Here is a 20339-nt window from a genome sequence, read left to right on the forward strand (position 1 = left end):
ATTGCTTTACCAAACCGGGTAATTTTGGGGCATGGCAGACTAAGTAAAACAACTCGCGATTAGCTTGTTATAATATTTATTTCTCTATCTTCTCTTATACAAGCAAGGTTTCAAAGTCAACGGCACATGCCTAGCTTTTTTCGACGCCTCCTGAATTTTCTTAAACTCCATGAAGTAGAACACCTTGTGGCTCTGATCAGTCTTGAGGAATTTAAACCCGAGCCGCTCGACTCCTCGCGTGAAATCTTCCAGCTTGTCGAACCGGGACTCCACCTCGGCGATCAGGAGATGGCCTCTGGAAGATGTATTAAAGTAAAAGTATTAAATTATTTACTGTAATTTCAGAAAATAATTCTGAAATTACAGTAAATAATTCTGAAATTAGAGTAAGTAACTTAAATTTAAATATCCCGTAAAAAAGGATTTGAATTTTCATTGACTGATACTCGAACTGATAGCTCGAGTCGTGAGGTTGTACGTCCCGGATATTCCTCGAGTCTGTTTGAGGCCGCGAACGCGTCCACTGTTGGCCGTGCCGGCGGCGCGCACAGTATCGCACAGAAACTCGCCACTCCTCCGCGCGTTATCGCTGCTCAACGCACTCCTGACATCAGCACCAGAGTGTGACTTGTTTGCGTGGAGATGGGCGAATGTGTGCCGGGAGTGTCTGAGGTTTTGTGAGATGATGGATGAAAGGCTTTCCAGCACTTGCATTTGACTTTTAATGTTTACCTGTATTTTACTTTATATATATTTATTGTGTTTGTAATACGTAATTAGTTTAATTATGCGGTGTATTGGCATATGCTGTAATGCCGTGTAAATGTATTTAAATAATAAATAAATAAATAAAAAATAAATAAATAAATTGACATCGATAGATGGATGTCTTGATCTTGATACATTAGTTAGGCTAATGAATGGAGAATGCAGAGGTAAGAGTTGGGGCGAGAGAGCGAGAAAAGTAACGTTTATATAAAAAAATGCAAGCTTTTATCGCCAATAGTACTTTTCTAATTTAGTCATCTTTAAGCGCCTGATGCACCAACCACGTTTGGCAGACTAATCAACGCCACTCGGCAGTGAACAATGAAAAAAATCAGTAAATATTTTAACACGTTCACTGCGGTATGGGATCGAAAGACCCCATGCGTGCAAAGTATGCTTAGTTACACTGATTGCCGCAGCGAAGGCGTTAGAGTCGGTGCGGAAAGAGAAGAGTCGTGGAATGTAATGGAGCCCATACATTCTATGACTCTTTTCAGCACAGACTAACAGTGAGATACGGTTTAGTGCCACACCTACCCTAAGACGATTAAACTATTTCCATCATCATACCAGCCTGGCACTTTGTATTGCCACTGACTGATATATAAATAAAACACTCACCCAGTCTTCAGCACCCTGTTCCCTTCAGCCAAATACTCGGCCAACTGCGTACCCATCAACGCCAGACAATACACCACCACGTCCACCGACGCGCTCAATAGTGGTGTATGAGCCATGTCACAAGCTTCAATCCCTGGTGATGAAGCCACCAGATCAAATGAGCGGACCTTCTGGGGAATCCGACGGGAAAGAGTGGCAGAGCCGCAACCCATGTCTGCTATGAGGTGGGTTTTAGGCCTGCAAAAAGGTAAAAACAATAAGAGTGGATCATGTTGATCACTCGGGGCTGAAGCACTTTAAGGGTACCTCACCCTCAGCACCATGTAGTCCTGTATCTTAAATTAGTTTTAAATACTTTTCTTTTTCATTATATGATTGTTTATTTTCAGTTTCAGAATTTTTGTATCTAACAAAGAAAAATAAACTATAAAATAAAAGAATACTTATATAGGGGAGATTTTACATTTTGGTGCCGTGACCAGGATATTTTTAATAGCTTTCTAGAATAAAATAGAATATTAGTTTACTTAAAATACCATAAAATCAGAGTTTTAAGAGTGCCCCTAGAGAATTTAACCATGGCAACGCAATATAACACTTTAAACCTATTAATTATGGCAATGCAAAGCAAGAGTTGATTCACCCAGGTGCTTTTACACTCCGGACATATACTGGTAGACTTACATTTTCATGATCCTCTTGACAATGAGGTCCAGCGGGTTAACAGGCCATTTCTTGATCTGCTGCTGGTAACCTTGGTGGTATGTCTCGAAGGCAGCTGGGTCAGCTTGGAATAACTCCTTCGCTTCTGTTCCCGATGATGTGTACAGCTTTTCATTTAGGTATCTGAACTGCGCAGCTGAAAAGTACATCCAATGTTAACATTTTATATTTCTTATAAAAAAAAGTTAATTCTGCTCATATTATAACTAGTGGCTTTGTGTACTGTAGAGTTTGTGAGCACAGCTTAAAGCTGAATAAATGTATGGCTCTGCCGTTTAGAATAATTAAGATGATAAAAAAAGAGGGATCCACTTGTCGAATAATGCACAGGGGCCAATTGTCCGATCCGATACCCGTCACTGCTGGAGTTAAACAGGGCTGTTTGCTGTCACCATTGCTGTTCCTGATTGTCTTGGACGATGTGATGCGCAGAGTTACCAGTCAAGGGGAAAGGGGGCTGCCCTGGGTCAATGGCAAAACCCTTGAAGATATTGACTTCGCCGATGACCTGTGCTTACTCGCTACGACACAAGACTATCTGCAGTCGAAGACCGATGACCTGGCCGATGCCGCAGGAAGAGAGGGATTGCGTATCAACTGTGCTAAAACGAAAGCTATGCGCCTGCACGCCCAGAATGCAACGCCTATTCTAGTAAACGGGGAGCCAGTTGAAGAAGTAACAAAATTTACATATCTGGGAAGTGTTATGAACCCCCTGGGAGGTGCAGAAGCGGATGTTGAAGCTCGCATCAATAAAGCCCGCGCCGCATATGCGCAGTTGAAACCCGTATGGACTTCCACAGTCATCACTCGCCGCACCAAGCTAAGGGTTTTCAACTCGAACGTAAAGTCGGTCCTCCTATATGGATGCGAGACATGGCCCGTCAAGCAAGACATAACCAGTAGACTCCAGGTGTTTGTAAACAAGTGTTTGCGGCGAATCGTAGGAGTCTACTGGCCACGGACCATCTCCAATGTTAAACTATGGGAACTGACTGGCCAAAACCCTTTAGCTAAGGAGATACTTCTGCGGAAATGGCGCTGGATAGGACATGTTTTACGAAGGCCAAACAATCACCTATCCAAGCAAGGGCTGACCTGGAAAATTCCCGGAAAAAGAGGACAAGGTCGCCCACGTACCACCTGGAGGCGCACAGTGGAAAAAGAGGCGGCATCAGTTGGCCTCGGCTGGGCGGAGCTGGAAGAGGCCGCGCTGGACCGCGAAGAATGGAAATCCCTTCTGAGAGCCCTATGTCCCTGATGAGGGATAACAGGATATCATCATCAAGATGATAAAAAAAACATTTTTTTAGGGATAGCGTTAAATGTTAAATATAAAGAAATTTGGCTACTTATTCTCAATAAATATCTAAACACCGCCTAAACCAGTGATACAAATTTTGCATTTTTTGCCATTAAGTCTGTTAAAATACTGACAATTATAATTTAATATTTTTGTTTATGTTTCTTCTTCTTCTTCTGCTGCCATGCCTAGGGCGTCGGTGGCCACCTTTGCAAAGTCTTTTCTATTCTTGACCAGTCTTGTTAGTGTGCCCGCGTCTTTAATGTTTGTCCATTTTGTTTATGTTTAAAAATATTTAATTTATAATTATATAATCCAGTAACTTTGTCGAATTTTGTAACCTGGCTCTTTTGCATCAAATCTGGTAGTTCTGATTTTTTGCAGGCTTGTTTATGATGTTGGCCCGATGAATAATCCAAGTTTGTGACTTCGAGCGCTGAACGCAACTTTGTCAAAAATCGAATAAACAGCATTTTTTTTAGATTTGGGCGATTATAACCCTAAAGTACTAGTTTTTGATAGTAACTTCCTAGGGCGTTTTTAAAGTAGACTAAATTTGCTACAATAAGACACTAGAATTGTCTCTGTACATCTAATATTTTAAGAATAGAATAGAATAGAATAGATTTATTCGTAAGCACAAACAATCGGAACAGTACATAGTATAAAAGAAAACACAAAATAACATTAAAGTGCCATTTTCTGAGATAAAGCCTAATTTATGCACAATAAGTGAAAATTATATGTATTTTTTGTGATAATTTTGGCCTTTACAATCACAGTGTGGCGATTTGCACTAAATTAAATATTGGGCAATTTAGCCCATTTATTCCTTATTGTGAAAAATATTTTTTTCAAAATAGGGGCACTTATACATTTTTTATGGAAAATAAATATTTTGTAAAACGTGGCGGTGATGAATTCCATATAAATTACCTACCTAACCCTTATATTATACCTAAGAACTGATGTAAAATTATAAAATTTTGAAAGGCTTTATCTCGGAAAATATTAGATGTACAGAGACAATTCTAGTGTCTTATTATAGAAAATTTAGTCTACTTTAAAAACGCCCTAGAAAGTTACTATCAAAAACTAGTACTTTAGGGTTATAATCGCCCAAATCTGAAAAAATTGCGGTTTATTCGATTTTTGATAAACTTGCGTTCGGCGCTCAAGGTCACAAACTTGGATTATTCATTGTGCCAACATCATAAATAAGCGTGCAAGAAATCAGAACTACCGGATTTGACGCAAACGCAAAATGTATAATTTTACTGTATTAATAATAGCACAATGTACTATAATGTTCCAAAATAGTAGTTTATAAAGTATTCCTTACCTTGCAATTTGGCGATCATTCTTTCTCGCAGTGAATTAGAATTTCCACTAACATTGATAGAGTTCCTGTTGCTTTGCTCCAGCATTTTCTTTATCTGTTCCTTCTTCTTGTCAAATTTCACTTTAGGCTTTTCTCCAAACAGAATATCTTCTTGGTCTTCATTTTTAATAGCCTCACTCAATTTCTTTTTCTTAGCATTAATAATTGCCTCGTCCGCTTTGTCTGTGTCAACATTATTAAGCTCTATGTCACTTATTTCAAGGTCTTTGTTATGTTTCCGCTTTTGGGGTTTCTTTTCTGTGCCATTAGTTTCATTTGACATATTGAATGCTTTTTGGTTCTTATTTTTTTGTTTAGGAGATTTGTTAAGTTTGGGTTTCTTAAGTTTATCATGTTTTTTATTAACTCCATTATGTTTATTGGTATTTAGAACAGGTTTTGGCTCATATTCCTCAGGTTCTAGTTTATTAGGGTTTAATACAAATCTACCTGGTTGATTATTATTTGAACTAGCTTCAGATTCAATATTTTGAGGTTTACTCAAAGTTTGATATATTTGCCTGTTTTTCTGCCTGATTTTCTTCAACTTCCGTTTGTCCGTAGATTTCTTGGCGGTTGTTTTTTTCTGAATGTTGCCATTTACTGGAGGTTTGACTGGAGACTCTTTGGTCACTGGTGTGGACAACTTTTTTCCCTTTTTATTCTGGAATATGAAGAATATTTTATGTGTGTTGCTGGAATGGGAATCAAAAACTGTAATACTTTGAAATACTGTTAAGTATATAACGTTTTCTTAAATAATAAATAACCAGAAGTTTTTACGACCGTAAGAGGTTATGTTTACATTTACAATATGTACACTTGTGGTCTCTATTTGTTGCATATCATCGTAAAACCTTGTCCTTGTTTTGTCCTTGTATTAGGTAAAATATCTGGTAAGGATGTAATGTTTAGTTGATTTAAATGGCAAAAAAATGTACAGTCAATAAGTATGCACTTACGTTTGCAGATTTGGAGAAGTTTACACTAGTGTCGGGCACATCGGTGCTCCATTCTGGCACTTTGAACATTTTCACGTATATTTAATATACTAATTTCTGACGTGTTACATAGTTTTTATCGAAGACACGTGAAAAACACACGCCACAAAACTAGATTTTGCATACAATCGAACTGTCAGATGGTTGAGGTTGACGTGACTGACAATGTCAGTGTCAAAAAAACGTTTCGATATTGCATAGTAAATTTTTGTTGTGCGAAACACCATTAGAAAGTTTAAGCTGAAAACGTAATTTAAATTTCCTTTTAATTAAGGTTTACAATTTACAATCCTATTTTAATAATACTATGCTTTAGAGTTTAGACTCATAGTTAATAAGCAAACGCGTAAACTCCAAAATATGTCGAAGGGTAGTTGACCAAGAGTTAGCGGAAGGTCTCCGCTTCAGCTTGGGTAAAAACACTTTCGATATTTCGTAGGTACCTAAATGTCCGGATGTTTTTTTTCTACAGGTTTCAATTCATAACAGATTTTTGTGAAATTTTGTGAACAGGTTCATGGTTCAATAATTAAATACCTCTATAATATTTATTTACAGATTCAATTGTACGAGTATAGCTGGTCAAACCAATTTGTCAGTAAATAGGAACAAAAAAAACTATGCTCATCCTTGTCTTTTGGGTGCTAGTACTAGTGTAAGACAAAGATAGTATGATTCTCTCTATCAATGTTTGAAATTAGACAGACCTTTGACACACTATACTTACCAACATTTTTCAAAATGGCGGAGCCATAATTACATTTATTCAAGTTTTAAGCTAGGGTCTGTGCGGAAAGAGAAGAGTCGTAGAATGTATGGACTCGCCTACATTTCACGACTCTTCTCTTTTCGCACAGACTCTAATGCAAGCGAGGCTTCGAGCAACACGGAAGGGAGGCGGCATTCGCACTATTTCCCCTCTGCCGAGGTACAAGATTTGCGCGTCAATCTAATCTAGCGCGGGTAATAAAACTAGTTGCACTTGGATTTTTCACTAGACCGAGTCCAGACGCGCACGTGAACACTGCTGCACAAAAATGCCTGTTTGCTCGGTTTATTGTTATAAAAAGAGGTCGGGGGCATCAAATTTACAAAAAGAAAGTGTTACATTTCACATGTAATATTTTTTTTAACATGTCATACGTTTAATTACATTCAAACACAATTATTATATTTTAGTCTCATGTAATTGTTGGATTTATCGATTTTGCTCGCTCAGTACAAATTGCGGATCGGTCGAGCGACAAATCCGACTTCTCATCTCTCAGAATACAATAACATACTTCAACGAAAATGTGTTAGTGTGCGTGTTGTGACACTTGTCACTCGTCCGTACACAAAAAGAGATCGAGGTTTGCAAGATTTGTCTTTGACGTGTGTCATTTTCTATGTATTTGTGTCGTCATTACAGATTGGATTTTGTATGTAAGTGTGTGAGAAGTGCGACTGTGTGCACCTTTCCCCCCGCGAAAAATGGCAGAAAGATTTGTACGGTGAGATATCGCTTGGGCCCCTCCCTTCCGATGTGTCGGAAGCCGGTGTTGCTCGAAGAAGCGAGGGGTACAGTTGTTCTACAGCTTACAGAGCCACTAGTTCTAGTTTGGTTACCTACGACGAACTAGACTAGAAGTACCGTTAAAATACCATTAAGTATTATTTGTTTTAACGAAATAGTGCTAAACACTTCAAGTTTTAACAGGCGGACGTGTTACATGCAATTTTCAACTCTATTCGTAGGTACTGGAAAGATGTTGGTACCTTCACATTTACATGATAATAAAACTAAAACCTAAAGTAAACTAAACGCAATGATCTAATAAAGTTGTAGACACGGGATTCCCATGTTGTGTAAGATGAAAGTAGGTAGGTAAAGCTGCAACGCTTTTGTAATTTATTTCAGTCATAAAGTACAGATTTGTACATAATAAGATATAGCTGGTCAAACCAATTTGTCAGTAAATAGGAACAAAAAAAACTATGCTCATCCTTGTCTTTTGGGTGCTAGTACTAGTGTAAGACAAAGATAGTATGATTCTCTCTATCTATGTTTGAAATTAGACAGACCTTTGACACACTATACATATAGGTACCTAGTTAAAATTGAGTTATTTAAAATGTTTGAAATATAGGTAGGTACATGAATTAATAAAACAACGGGTTGCACTCCGGGATTGCCGACAGAAGTGAAAACTGAATGACTAGAGTCGGACCAAGAAAAGTCTGCAGCGGATTTGATAGCCCACGCAGTGCAAGTGTCATTTATGCGTCATAATTTCATAGAAGTTTGACGTTTAAAATAACACGTGCACTGCGTGGGCTATCAAATCCGCTGCAGACTTTTCATGGACTGACTCTAGTCCAAAAATGTCTGCAGCACTATGTATAATTTTATTGACCCATCCTCCTTTCTATTGAAAAACTTTAGTTCCGAAATTGCTGGCCAGTGAGCTTAAATTTGTAGCGTTAATTGTTTAAAATTCGAATAGAAATTGTAAAGTTACCTTGCAGACCTCGCATCTAAATATATTTGGTCATGATATTTTGAGTTTTATTCACCAGTGCTAGAGTTCATTTTTATTAGCGATTTCATCAAGATGTAGCTTTATTGAATTATATTTGAGTGATATAAAGTTAGAATGTAACTGTGAGATCCTCGTATTTCAGCCCGTACTAGATTAGAACATTGAGCTTTATTGCTTTATAATATAAAAGTCCAGTTTTAAATAATTGACCTGATCATGATACGTTATGACTAAAATTCTTTGGTGAATAAAATTGTCCGTGACACATCAGCGTTACGTTACGCGTTACGCTGCAAGTTTATCATTTTTACCCCACCTCAAAAAGTGCTCAGCGCCGCTAGAAGTTTTCACTTCAAAAAACCCTGCCTCGGGAGAGATCTGAACTCGTGGCTCCGGGGTACCAGTACCAGCATATCGCTATATTTACTGAGCTACCAGGCTTACCCGTCTGCAGTGAATATTTAGGGACGGGGCCGTGGATTTTTAATGTTGAAGTTAAAGTTAGTAAAATTTAATAAAAAGTAAATAGTTATACCACGTCATCAAAAACAAGACCGAAGTGATCCGATAAGAGCACCGTGAACAAAGTTTTGTACGGTGCTCTAAAAATCATGTTTTCACTTCTCATGCTCAAAAAGTGCACCTTTATGTCGTGCGTAGACGACATAAAATCGCATTTTATGCTCTAGAGCATAAAAGTAAAATTTTCTTCTAAGACTAAGGTAATCGGTCTCAACAGCCAAACAGTTAAAACATATTGCACAATTTTACTGAGCAATAAAATTGTGTAGATGACAAAACTTGTTATATTATTTTATTTTTGCTACAATTTATTATAAATCCGTATTTTCTGTCATTAAATTTAGTAAATCACATAAAATAGGAGTCGATTATCGTTCAAAAATGCTCCGAAATGTTTGATTGGCAGAAAACCAAGCGTCTGAAACTCTGATCACATGTTGAAAATTAAAAAAAAAATTAAAAAGTTAGTTGGCGGGAATTGGTTATGTATTATGTTCTTTCGCTTTACGCCAATTTCGTGGTGTAAATTGCCGTGAAAATGTGTTTTATTTTCCTCGCAATCGAAGTGAAAAGCAGAGTGTACAATAAGGGCATAAATGTCCATTTTTACCCTCGTCTACTATTTTGGTCTTCGCTTCGCTCAGACCAAAAAATTGCCTCGGGTAAAAATGGGTCACTTTATGCCCTTGTTGTACAATCTACTATTATATGTCATTGTCTAACAATACATACATATTATGGTTTATGTCAAATGCTAAAAGCGCGGTCCAGTGCACCGTGTGGCAGTAAACACAGTTTTTACCATATCAGTCGGGTCACGGCCATCGCCAGCACTGCCGTTTATTTATTTTTTGCCACGGAGTGATAATTACACTCAATACCTACAGGAAGCAATAAACTTAGAATGTGCCATGCAGTCTAACATAGTGTCCATACATTGCAGTGTCTCTCTTTCACAAGATTATAGCAAGAGCAAAACAAATGAAGATTGGCGTGTTTTGGCTTCACTTTATGGAAGTAAGTTTGTACGGTTTAATATTCATAGAACGGAAGTCAGTGTACCATCAGTCCATCACGCTCTGCGATGGTTGAACCATTTAGGGTCCTAGCTAAATTGGTTGTTCAATACTTACCTCCACCTACACTATGGAATGTTCAATTTAGCTAGAACCCTAAATGGCTCAACAATCACGGCTGTACATAGTGTAAGTATTATTATTTTGTATCAAGAAGAGTTTACCTACAATACAAGAATACCACGTGAATTTTGTGATGTAAGAGGTACCATGTACCATCGCCCACAGTTAACTGACATGCCTTTATGCCTTTTGTAAAAAGCTCCACCGATGGGTAGTTAAAAAGAGTGTTGCTGGTTTATAGTTTGTACGGCGAGCTGCAAAAGTGAATTCCATTCATAAAGTGGTAATGCACTTTTGCAACTCGCTGTACAATTTAACGTCGTCCTCAGTATGTACCTATAGTTCGTTTTTTTTTGCATTACAAATAAGGTAAACAATCTTGATGAGTCTTTTAATTGAAAAACACATTTTAAAAATAAGTTACGGCAAACATGTAACAATTATGAATCTAATACGATCATTTATATTCTTCTGCTTTCATAAGTAATCGTTTTTGATTTTTAAAAAGCGTTTTTCAATTAAAAGACATGTTAAGATCGCTTACCTTCTTGCAAGTTCTTTCTAATGGTAAAAAAAACGAACTATAGTAATTATTAAAATTAATTAGGTATCTAAATATTTAAATTACTGCTCATCGCCTCAAAAAAGGCATGCAGGGTGTCGTTTAGGCTGGCAACGCGCATGTGATACCATTGGCAAGCATTTAGCAACACTCAACAGGTAGGTATGTACGCGTGATAGCCACCGTATAGTAGGTTATATAAAATATTAAAGATATATGAAGGGAAGCAAACCACCTGGCTCTGAGAGGTGTTACGTGCGCAAGTCAGGATTCCATGCATGCGCGGTGCGGGCACCACCCACTCACTATTTATATTGTTTTCTAATCTAAATAAAAATACACAAAACCTTATATTTAAACCTAATTTGTAAAGCTACAAGCGATTAAAGTCGTATTTAAAATAATTGCTCTAGTTAAACTTTGATAAAGCTATCACGATTTTTATACGTCTGAGTGTGTGTGAAATATAACCTTGAAATCGACATATTTGGTGTTTTTCTGCATTTGCAGTGTTTTTTTATTGTTGTTGATAGTTGGTTGTAGTTAAACGTGTATTTGTGTAGTGAATTTATTAAAATTAGCCGTGGTAAGTTTTTGTGAATGTTTACAAATTTATTATTGATAAAGAGTATCGATAGGTTTAAAAAAAATGTGCTAATATTCCTGTCACCAATCAATTTAATTCAATATTAAAAGCAGGATTTTTTTCTCCATACCTAACCGTAAGTTGGAGCGAGAGAGGTTACCTACCTGTATAATATAGGTAGGTACCTACACATATTATGTGAAATCACTAGCTTGCTTATCTATTATTATAAATAATCTTTATTCACCTGCTTGTTTGCCTCCTGTATCAAAAAAAAGTAACGAGTTTGACAGTAGGTACCTACCTCCCTAATTTTACAGTTTAGATGTATCTGAACTATAATACGTATATTCTTATTGTGTACTTTAAGCGGAGAGGCTTTACGTACAGTCGATATCAATGACATGTTTACACTTTTGCAGCTTACACCTTTGTAATCTAATATAATAAGGAAAAAAATGTAAACACTTTTGTCAAACATATCTTTCACATTGACTGTACATACATAGTACCTACTTCCAACATTTTGTTAGGCAATGTAAGAGTTTCTGATTGAACGATACGTTATCCGTTATCTAGACCATTACATTTAATGCAGTAATTTTATACATTTCGCGTTTGCGTTAAATCCGGTAGTTCTGATTTTTTGCAGACGTATTTATGATATTGGCCCAATGAATAATACAAGTTTGTGACTTCGAGCGCCGAACGCAACTTTGTCAAATATCGAAAAACCCGCGAAAATTTCGGATTTCTTTTAGATTTGGGCGATTATAACCCTAAAGGACTAGTTTTTGATAGTGCCTTCTCAAGACGTTTTTAAAGTGGACTAAATTTGCTACAATACGAGACTAGAATTGTCTCTGTACATCTAGTAGTTTCCGAAGTAAAACCTTTCAAAATTTAAATTTTTTTGAAATTGGTTTCGTAGGGTAAGTAAGTGCAGTGAGTATGCACTTTTGTCTCAGGCGATGCAGCTTGGCACGATTGTTCCTAAGGTCAAACAAAGCTGATTTGGCCAGGTAGCTTGAGATCGTACCGTGCCTACCCCCCAAAAAGGGAGGCGCAGGGTCAGATCACCAGGTCCAATCTATGCTATATTTCTTCCTGCTCTTAGCAACTAGGGCAATTCATTTTCATATAATTTAGGGATTCCTTATTCTATAAAGTATCACTTCAAAGCAGGCAGTAATACATTTTTTTGGAAAAACATGTAGCGGATTGAGCGACGATTTCCATAGAAATGTAATTAAGGCTAAAATCAAAGGTTAAAAATGTAAAAACAAACACTTAACTTGGCGTTTTAAAAGTATGAATATAATGTGCTCGTCCTTAAATTATATGAAAATGATATATAACTTGCCCTAGTTGCTAAGAGCAGGAAGAAATATAGCATAGATTGCACCTGGGGAGCCGACCATTCCCCCCCCCCCCTTTTTTTTGGGGGGTAGGCATGGTACGATCTCGTGTCTACCGGCTCAAATCAGCTTTGTTTGACATTAGAAACAATTTTGCCAAGCGGCATCGCCTGAGACAAAAGTGCATACTCACTGCACTTACTTACCCTACGAATACAATTTCAAAAAATTATACAATTTTTATTTCGGAAACTACTAGATGTACAGAGACAATTCTACTCTCGTACTGTAGCCAATCTAGTCCACTTTAAAAACGCCCTGAGAAGGCACTATCAAAAACTAATAGTCCTTTAGGGTTATAATCGCCCAAATCCTAAAGAAAACCTAAATTTTCGCGGGTTTTTCGATATTTGACAAAGTTGCGTTCGGCGCTCGAAGTCACAAACTTGTATTATTCATTGGGCCAACATCATAAATAAGTCTGCAAAAAATCAGAACTACCGGATTTGACGCAAAAGAGCCACGTTACAAAATTCGACAAAGTTACTGGATTAATTAAATAGGTACAATCGACATTAGTCCAACGAACAAAGAATAACATTAGTTGACCATCACGTTATTCATTCCAAACCTTTGGCGAGAACGGGCGATTCGATGATTCGATTGGTCGGGTGAATCATAGTTACGAGTAGGTAAATCACAAATATCATAAGATTAATAATACAAAATTAATTAGTACTGGTGAATGGTTCCAATATGACTTGGAACTCCGGTAGCCGTTTAAATAGTGTAGTGCTCTTACGGTACCTACCTAGTTAAATGTGATATGAGTGATTGTGGAAATATTCGCTGTCATCGATTGAAGTCTCGGTAGCTTAGTTGGCAGAGCGAGGGGCTAGTGATCCAGAGTCGCGGTTTGAATCTCTGCTTAATACAAAATTAACATAAGATTATTTCAAAATATCGATTTAAAGTCGGGCGAATACACGTATAGTAGCTTTGCTATACGAGTAGATTAGATAGTCCATTAGCCTAGCTAGAAGTTAGACCAACGCATTGCGGAGAACAATGAACCTATAGTCACGCAAGTCACAGTGAAACAAAACAAAGCAGTCAGTTATAACAGGAGCCTGGGGGACACTTGACGCATGGCAAAAATGCTAACCACACATTGTTTATGAATTCTAATTATATGACTACTATACAATGGAGAATTCATACTACTCTAGAATGTAGTAAGTATATAAAATATGTATGTACAGCAACAATATGGCATGCCTACAATGTTTTACTGCTATTTAATGTATGTACATACTAAATTACATAACTCTCCACTCTACCAGCCTCTTAAGAGCCAACGGGAGTGGTCATTTCTCCATACAAACGTACTCCTCGTTTTCCTCCGTGGTTTTTGAAGCTAGAGCAATGATTTTTTCAACACAGATTAATATTGTCAATATCTGTGTCGGACCGTTTTGCTTTTTTTGATATTTTTGTTTTTTAAGGCGCTAGAGCCCTTCAAAAATGGCCAAAATGGCCTAATTGACTATGCCGCAATGAGAGGCGTGGCATTCAAAACTGATATCAATTAGCCAAAATAGCAAAACGGTCCGACACAGATAATTTCATAATCATTTAGATTTCCAAATTTGGTTACGATTGTTTAAGTTTTGGAGGAGGAAACAGAGGAGTACGAAACCTCGATTTTTGAGATTTTTACGCAGGATTTTTCGCCTTGTCCTTACTTATCGCACTACTTTTAGGTGCCGCTTCCGTTAGCGAGACGGGTATATTTACCTAAAATATTTAAAACTCAGCTCCTGTTTCGTCTTAAATTACTCCACGAGCCGTCTTTACGGGCCACATGGCGAGCCCACTCCCACTTCAGTTTTGCCATTCGCCTCGCTACATCAGTGGCTACCTAGGCACAGAATAACTAATAGTACTACCGTACAGAAAATTCACTCCATCACAAAAGTCACATTTAGGTATAAAATTATACCTATACTCGCCGCCTGCACGCAAAATTGAAACTTATATACCTACGTAACCGCGCACGAACCGTGAATCTTCTTTGCGCGCCGCAGTTTTATGACCGAGCTGTGAGTGTCGGCACGGGGTTATCACTTGACAAGTTTTTGTACCTATACCTACCGATTTATTATTTTTAAGATAAATATGGAGGAATTACAAACGTTTCTGTAAACATATTTTTTTTATCCAGAGATAGTATACCTATCTGATTCTCACGGCAGTAGGTATGCCACAGCCGTATTCATTTGAAAATATGTAGTTCCTAATATTGTTTCTGGGCAACCAATAATCATATTAAATTGGTCTAAAGCGCTTTAGTTTTATGCAAACAAAACGAATCAATAAGTCATCGAATTTGATTAAGTACTTAGTATTTAACTATTTATGTTATGTTTTAAAGTTTAAATTCACCTTTCAATATCGTGCGGAATTTAAAAAAATGTTATTTCTGCTTCCTTGCTCTTCCGTTTATTCAGACATCCGTAAACAGAACAATATCTTCTATACGGATGAGATCGAGATTTAGGTTTCGAAGCCATTGTGTATTTTCAATTTTGCGTGAGCGCCACGTGACACGTATCGTGCGAGCCGAGCGGCAGCCCATCACTGCCATCACACCCCGGACACTGGCGATCAAATGTATGAAACAAACGCGTTCATACGCACACAGTCTAAGCTCGTGTAGGTGAACGCGTACCATGCTTGTGTGAGTGAGATAAGACGTGCTAGGGTTCCCGCCATTTTGTTGACAAGTTCGATGGCCTCAATGACCCAAAACTCATTGCGCGAATTAGGAAGCAATAAGAATCATATTATGCTGTAAGGTGGGTATCTAAGCTCGATTTATACAATAGTTTCCTATTTTGAATCAGTATAAACGAAGTAACAAAATTTTTGTAAGGAAATTCAGGCCACCAAAATATTACGTAAGTTGAAAACATGATTTTTTGTTCATATAGATATTGTGTTGTTTTCAGTGTGATCTGATAGGTTTAGGTCTAAATAATAATAATAATAATAAATTCATTTATTTCAGATACATGATCCATAATTACACAAATAACACATAAAACACACTCAATATGTACATTAAAATTAAAATTAGAATCAATAAAAAATAAATTAATAAAAAATAATAACATTAATTTAAAATTAAAATTAAAACTAAAATTACATGGTCAGTTAGACGCCCTGTGCAGCTTATCCCAGTGAAGCTGGAAAGGGCCGTCTAGGCGCTCTGCCACCGTCTGAAGGAGGCTATTCGGGCTGCCACGCAGGCGCCTCACCAAGGACGCAACGCGCTTGCGCATTATGGCATGGAAGCCATCTGTACGTCTCTCGCAAAACATCCCCGATGCACTGCAATAGCGCGGCAGCCCCAAGAGCATCCTAAAGCTATTGTTATATTGGACGCGTAGGGCGCTGAGAGCTCGTTGTGTGTAGTTGATCCATAGGCTGCAGGTGTAAAACGATTGACAAAACGCCTTAAAAAGGGTAACCTTAGCTTCTTTAGTACACCTTGCAAACCTACGAATCAACATATTGCTCCTTACTGCGAGCGCCCTACGCTCCCTCTCCACATCTTTGTCGTCCCCCAGACTCTCCGTGACCCAGTGTCCAAGGTATTTAAATTCCTTAACAATACTAAGAGGTGTGTTGGCCAGTTTAACCGGCGGCACGCGTGGGTAATGTTTGGTACCCGCTTTAAAAACCAACATCACGCTCTTAGATGTGTTGTACCTAAGCCCGTGTGATTTGGCATACTGTTCACAGACACTGAGCATCTTGTTGAGAGCGTTGACCGATGGGGCCAGCAGCACCATGTCATCTGCATAACTAATGTTATTCACAAAAGTGCCATCCACTGAGCATCCTACCATGGTGCCGCTGAGCTCCCTAATCAACCTGTCAACGTACAAACTAAAGAGCCTGGGCGACGACAGGCCACCCTGTCTTACACCGCATTCCAGCCTGTATGAGACTGACAGCGAATTAGCCCACCTGACAACATTTCTCTGATGATTGTACCAGTATTTAAATAACTCAACCAACTCACTGGGTAGGCGTGCATCCTCGTACAGTTTCTGCCAAAGTTTATCGTAGCAAACCAAGTCGAAGGCCTTTGACAGATCGAGGAAGCACGCATACACAGGTGTTTCCCTGTCTGTGTAGTATCGCACAGTGTGTTTCAGGCAGAGAACTGCTGTCTCTGTAGAAAGGCCGGCTCTAAATCCGAATTGTGCATCGTGCAGAGCCAAATGTCTCTCCAGTTCCCTGTCCAACACACTGTCCAGTACTTTAGCCACAATCGTGGCCAACGAAATGGGTCTATAATTATTTATGCTACCAACATCTCCCGTTCGATTCTTGACTATGGGCACTACCACAGTTTTCATCATGTCGTCAGGTAGGTATGTATGGCTCACGCAGAAGGTGAAGAGCATGGCTAGCACTCTCGGCAGATGTGCTCCGGCGTTCTGTAAATGCTCTATACTCAGAGAATCATGTCCTGGTGACTTACCGCGTCGCATGCCCTTCACGATTGCGGCCACATCCTTCGCTGTGATTCTCATACGTAAGCCTTCTGCCCCCCGCTCCACATGTGGCGCCACCACGCCAGCACCTGGTTCTGACTCGATCCGAAAGTGGTTACTGAAAAGCTCGGCAATCTGCAAGGGATCACTAACACCCTCGACGCTCACTGGGAGACCGGCCTTGGGATTCAGTTTGCTGGTCTGTTTCCAGAAACTAGGAAAATCCTTATTGAAGTGGTGCGTTGCTATAATATCCATTTTGATTTGTTCAGCATTATCCTGGCACCACTTGAGCTTCCGCTTGAAGGTTTTCCTAGCTTCGACCATTGCCTTGTGCAAAGCGCCATCCCTAGGCTTACCATAGGCAACCCAATTTTGAAATGCCAGTCTAGCCTCCCTATGAGTCTGTCGAACGTGTTTATTCCACCCTACGACTGGCCTCCTTCGACTAGAAACCACCTTACGAGAACTCAGAATTGCTGCGTCCCTCAACGTATTTACTATATTGTCATACAACCTGTCAATTAATAGCCTATGATTTAAATTACTACACATTATATCAGTACAATTTATAAGATCATTCGGAAAATCAATTAATTTAAGCCTATCATTACAATATTTATTAAAAAATGTCAACTGGTCAGGAGTTCTAGTCCCCCACAAAATTTTATTTTTCATATTACAGTCAATGTCATTTTTGGGTATAATTAATTCTAAATTACACTTGATTTCTAATGGGTGATGGTCGGACCAATAAACGTCATAATGGATCTTAGTATCTGACACTGTTTTCCAAGCCGCTTCAGTCACAACGCAGTGATCTAACCAGCTTTTAGTTCCATTAATGTCACTTAAATACGTATATGAGTCCGATTCATAACCCAATATTTCTATATCTGCACACTTCCAATTTTGATCAACACATAAATGTTCAAGTTCATTGCCAAATCTCCTTCCAGGATGTGCATTAAAATCTCCTAGTATGAACACGGAGTCTATTTGACACTCTTCTATTACCGCGGCTATTTCACCTAAACACTCAGTAAATTCATTTAATGTCTCCGCCGAGTCAGTAGGCATGTATACTGAGAACACTAAAAGAGCGCGCTCCGGTAGCACTATTTTAATAGCCGATATCCGCACACTTTTACACGGCACTACCGAAACAGATGTAAACAAGGTCTTACGCCACAACAGCGCGACGCCGCCATATGGCCTTCCCCGCAGTAGCCCGGCTCCCGTGTCCACCGCCGACTTCCCGAAGTAGGCAAAATCCTTATCAACATCCCCTAAAAATGAAATGCTTTCAGGTGTCAGCCAAGTCTCCTGTAGTGCCATTATATCCGCCTGTTTACATAACGACCTAACACAGTCAACAGAACGGGTTATAGATCTACAATTAAAACTAAGTAATTTTATTTCAGTTCGTTGTGACTGGGACGTTGTGATCTCTTTTTAATTGGTGCATGTCATTTACTGGTCCATTTGCATTTTTAGATGTGTACATGTTCCTATCAAAATAAATAAACCGACGAAATTTAATTCCCTCGGGCCACATAGCGTTATCTAGAAATAACGATAACTTGGTGTGTGGTACACTAAAACAGATAGGGTAAAAGAAATACTAAACATAAGTACTTACCTATTGTAAGTTGGTATTCTACTAAACATAAAACACTTTAAAAATAACTGGGTAATTGGGTATGTACTTGCCTTGATTCATACAATGGGAATCTGTGGAACTTTCTTTTAGTTTTGTCGTTTATAGAGCTTAAACAACCGTACACAGCACAACACACGCCCATTACAAAAGGATTTGTAAATATTTGTTTAATATTTTACGTGGCCTCCGCTCTGCGCACCGCGTCGTCGCGTCCTTGCCAGCCGGTAACTGAGAGGTAACCGAGAGCGGGTGGGCGGCACTTTCAACGGGAGGCAGGGAGTGTCCATACTGTACGTTAGTACTATTTATTGACCGGAGCGTAGCGAAGGTCTACGTTTCGACTGGAGCATTTTGCTTTTGTATGTCCGGATGTTCTCCTCTACAGGTCGTAATTCTTAACCGAATCTCGTGAAATTTTGTGACTGGATTCTATGTCTAAATAAAAAATTTTTGTCCGTCCGGTTTTTTGATTTTTTTTTAAATGGCGGAGTTGTGATAGCTCGCGCCTAAAGAAATAGTGGTATCGGTACCATACGAGTGTTTTCTTTTTGAGATATGTTTATAGATTAAATGGCCAAAAATTCAGAAAATTTATTTCGCTGGTTTCGAAGGTATGGAGATATTTAATTTTAACTAATTTTAATTTGAGAAGGAGTAGCTAAATTTCGTCAACCCATCTAAGAACTATTTGGCTCAGTTTGTAAACGTTCGCTTTTTCTGTTTGCACAGAGGGTCTGGGTTCGATCCCCAGTAATTGTATGCTGGGATATTATTATATAACTTTTTGTATTTTTTTACACATACATTTCGTATTGTTTTTTTTTTTAATTTACTATATTTAAAGCTCTTAGTACCATGTTATTTAAAGCTCTGCTCGCGAGGTCTACAGCTCACAGAGCCACTAGTTATACTGTGCCACTGCCATACGCCGGCCCGCGCGGCGCGCCGGCCAAATGTACCTAAACTGCGCAGTGACACCCCCCTGACCTAGGTACGCACGTTCGCGGACGCTCAGTCACACCATTTGGACACCTAAAATTTGTATGGAAATATTGGGACTGTTATAGCATTCCTGTCACTAAAAATATATCTTTTAGGTTTGTATATGACGCGTAATGCTATGCAAGGCGAATGCTATGCAATCCGCGTCAATATGAAGTATATTTTTTATACGCTATGTGACAACAAATGCTATATAATTTGGATGCATTAAGCATGTCTATCACATGACGTAGTCAAGATGGGATCTTATATTGAAATTGAAATTGAAAATATTTATTTCAGATTTGCATCCATACCTATTTGTTAGTATAACCTTTGGTATAACTTAGGAACTAATGTTAATTTTTACACCTAGTATATGTACATGACATCGCATGTTATAGCATTCATACATCGTGCTCGATGGACTTGATGGCTGAGACTTCTGACTTCCTAAAGGCGCGATTTTTGCTCTAAAGACTCATTTGCTGACCTCTTCAAACAATTTTCTTCTTCTGTTTTGTTCCCTCTTTGCTTATCATTTTAATATTGAGTATATCTCATACATGCCCCATCCCAAGCACGTTCGCTGTTCATTCGACTTCAAATTATGTGATACTACCTACAAATTATGCGTTGGA

General features: G+C 38.5%; 1 protein-coding gene across 1 annotated transcript; it reads right to left on the reverse strand.

Moving 5' to 3' along the window:
• Positions 1-65: 65 nt before the first annotated feature.
• Positions 66-5930, reverse strand: LOC134806340 (uncharacterized). The gene is made up of 5 exons (XM_063779548.1): positions 5759-5930; positions 4758-5460; positions 2074-2248; positions 1390-1626; positions 66-295 (listed from the first exon to the last, which is right to left on the reverse strand). The coding sequence occupies exons 1-5, from the start codon at positions 5825-5827 to the stop codon at positions 85-87; spliced, it is 1395 nt and encodes a 464-aa protein (XP_063635618.1). The 5' UTR covers positions 5828-5930; the 3' UTR covers positions 66-84.
• Positions 5931-20339: the final 14409 nt, after the last annotated feature.

The sequence above is a fragment of the Cydia splendana genome, chromosome 3 (genome assembly GCF_910591565.1).
Source record: "Cydia splendana chromosome 3, ilCydSple1.2, whole genome shotgun sequence".
Taxonomy (NCBI): Eukaryota; Metazoa; Arthropoda; class Insecta; order Lepidoptera; family Tortricidae; genus Cydia; species Cydia splendana.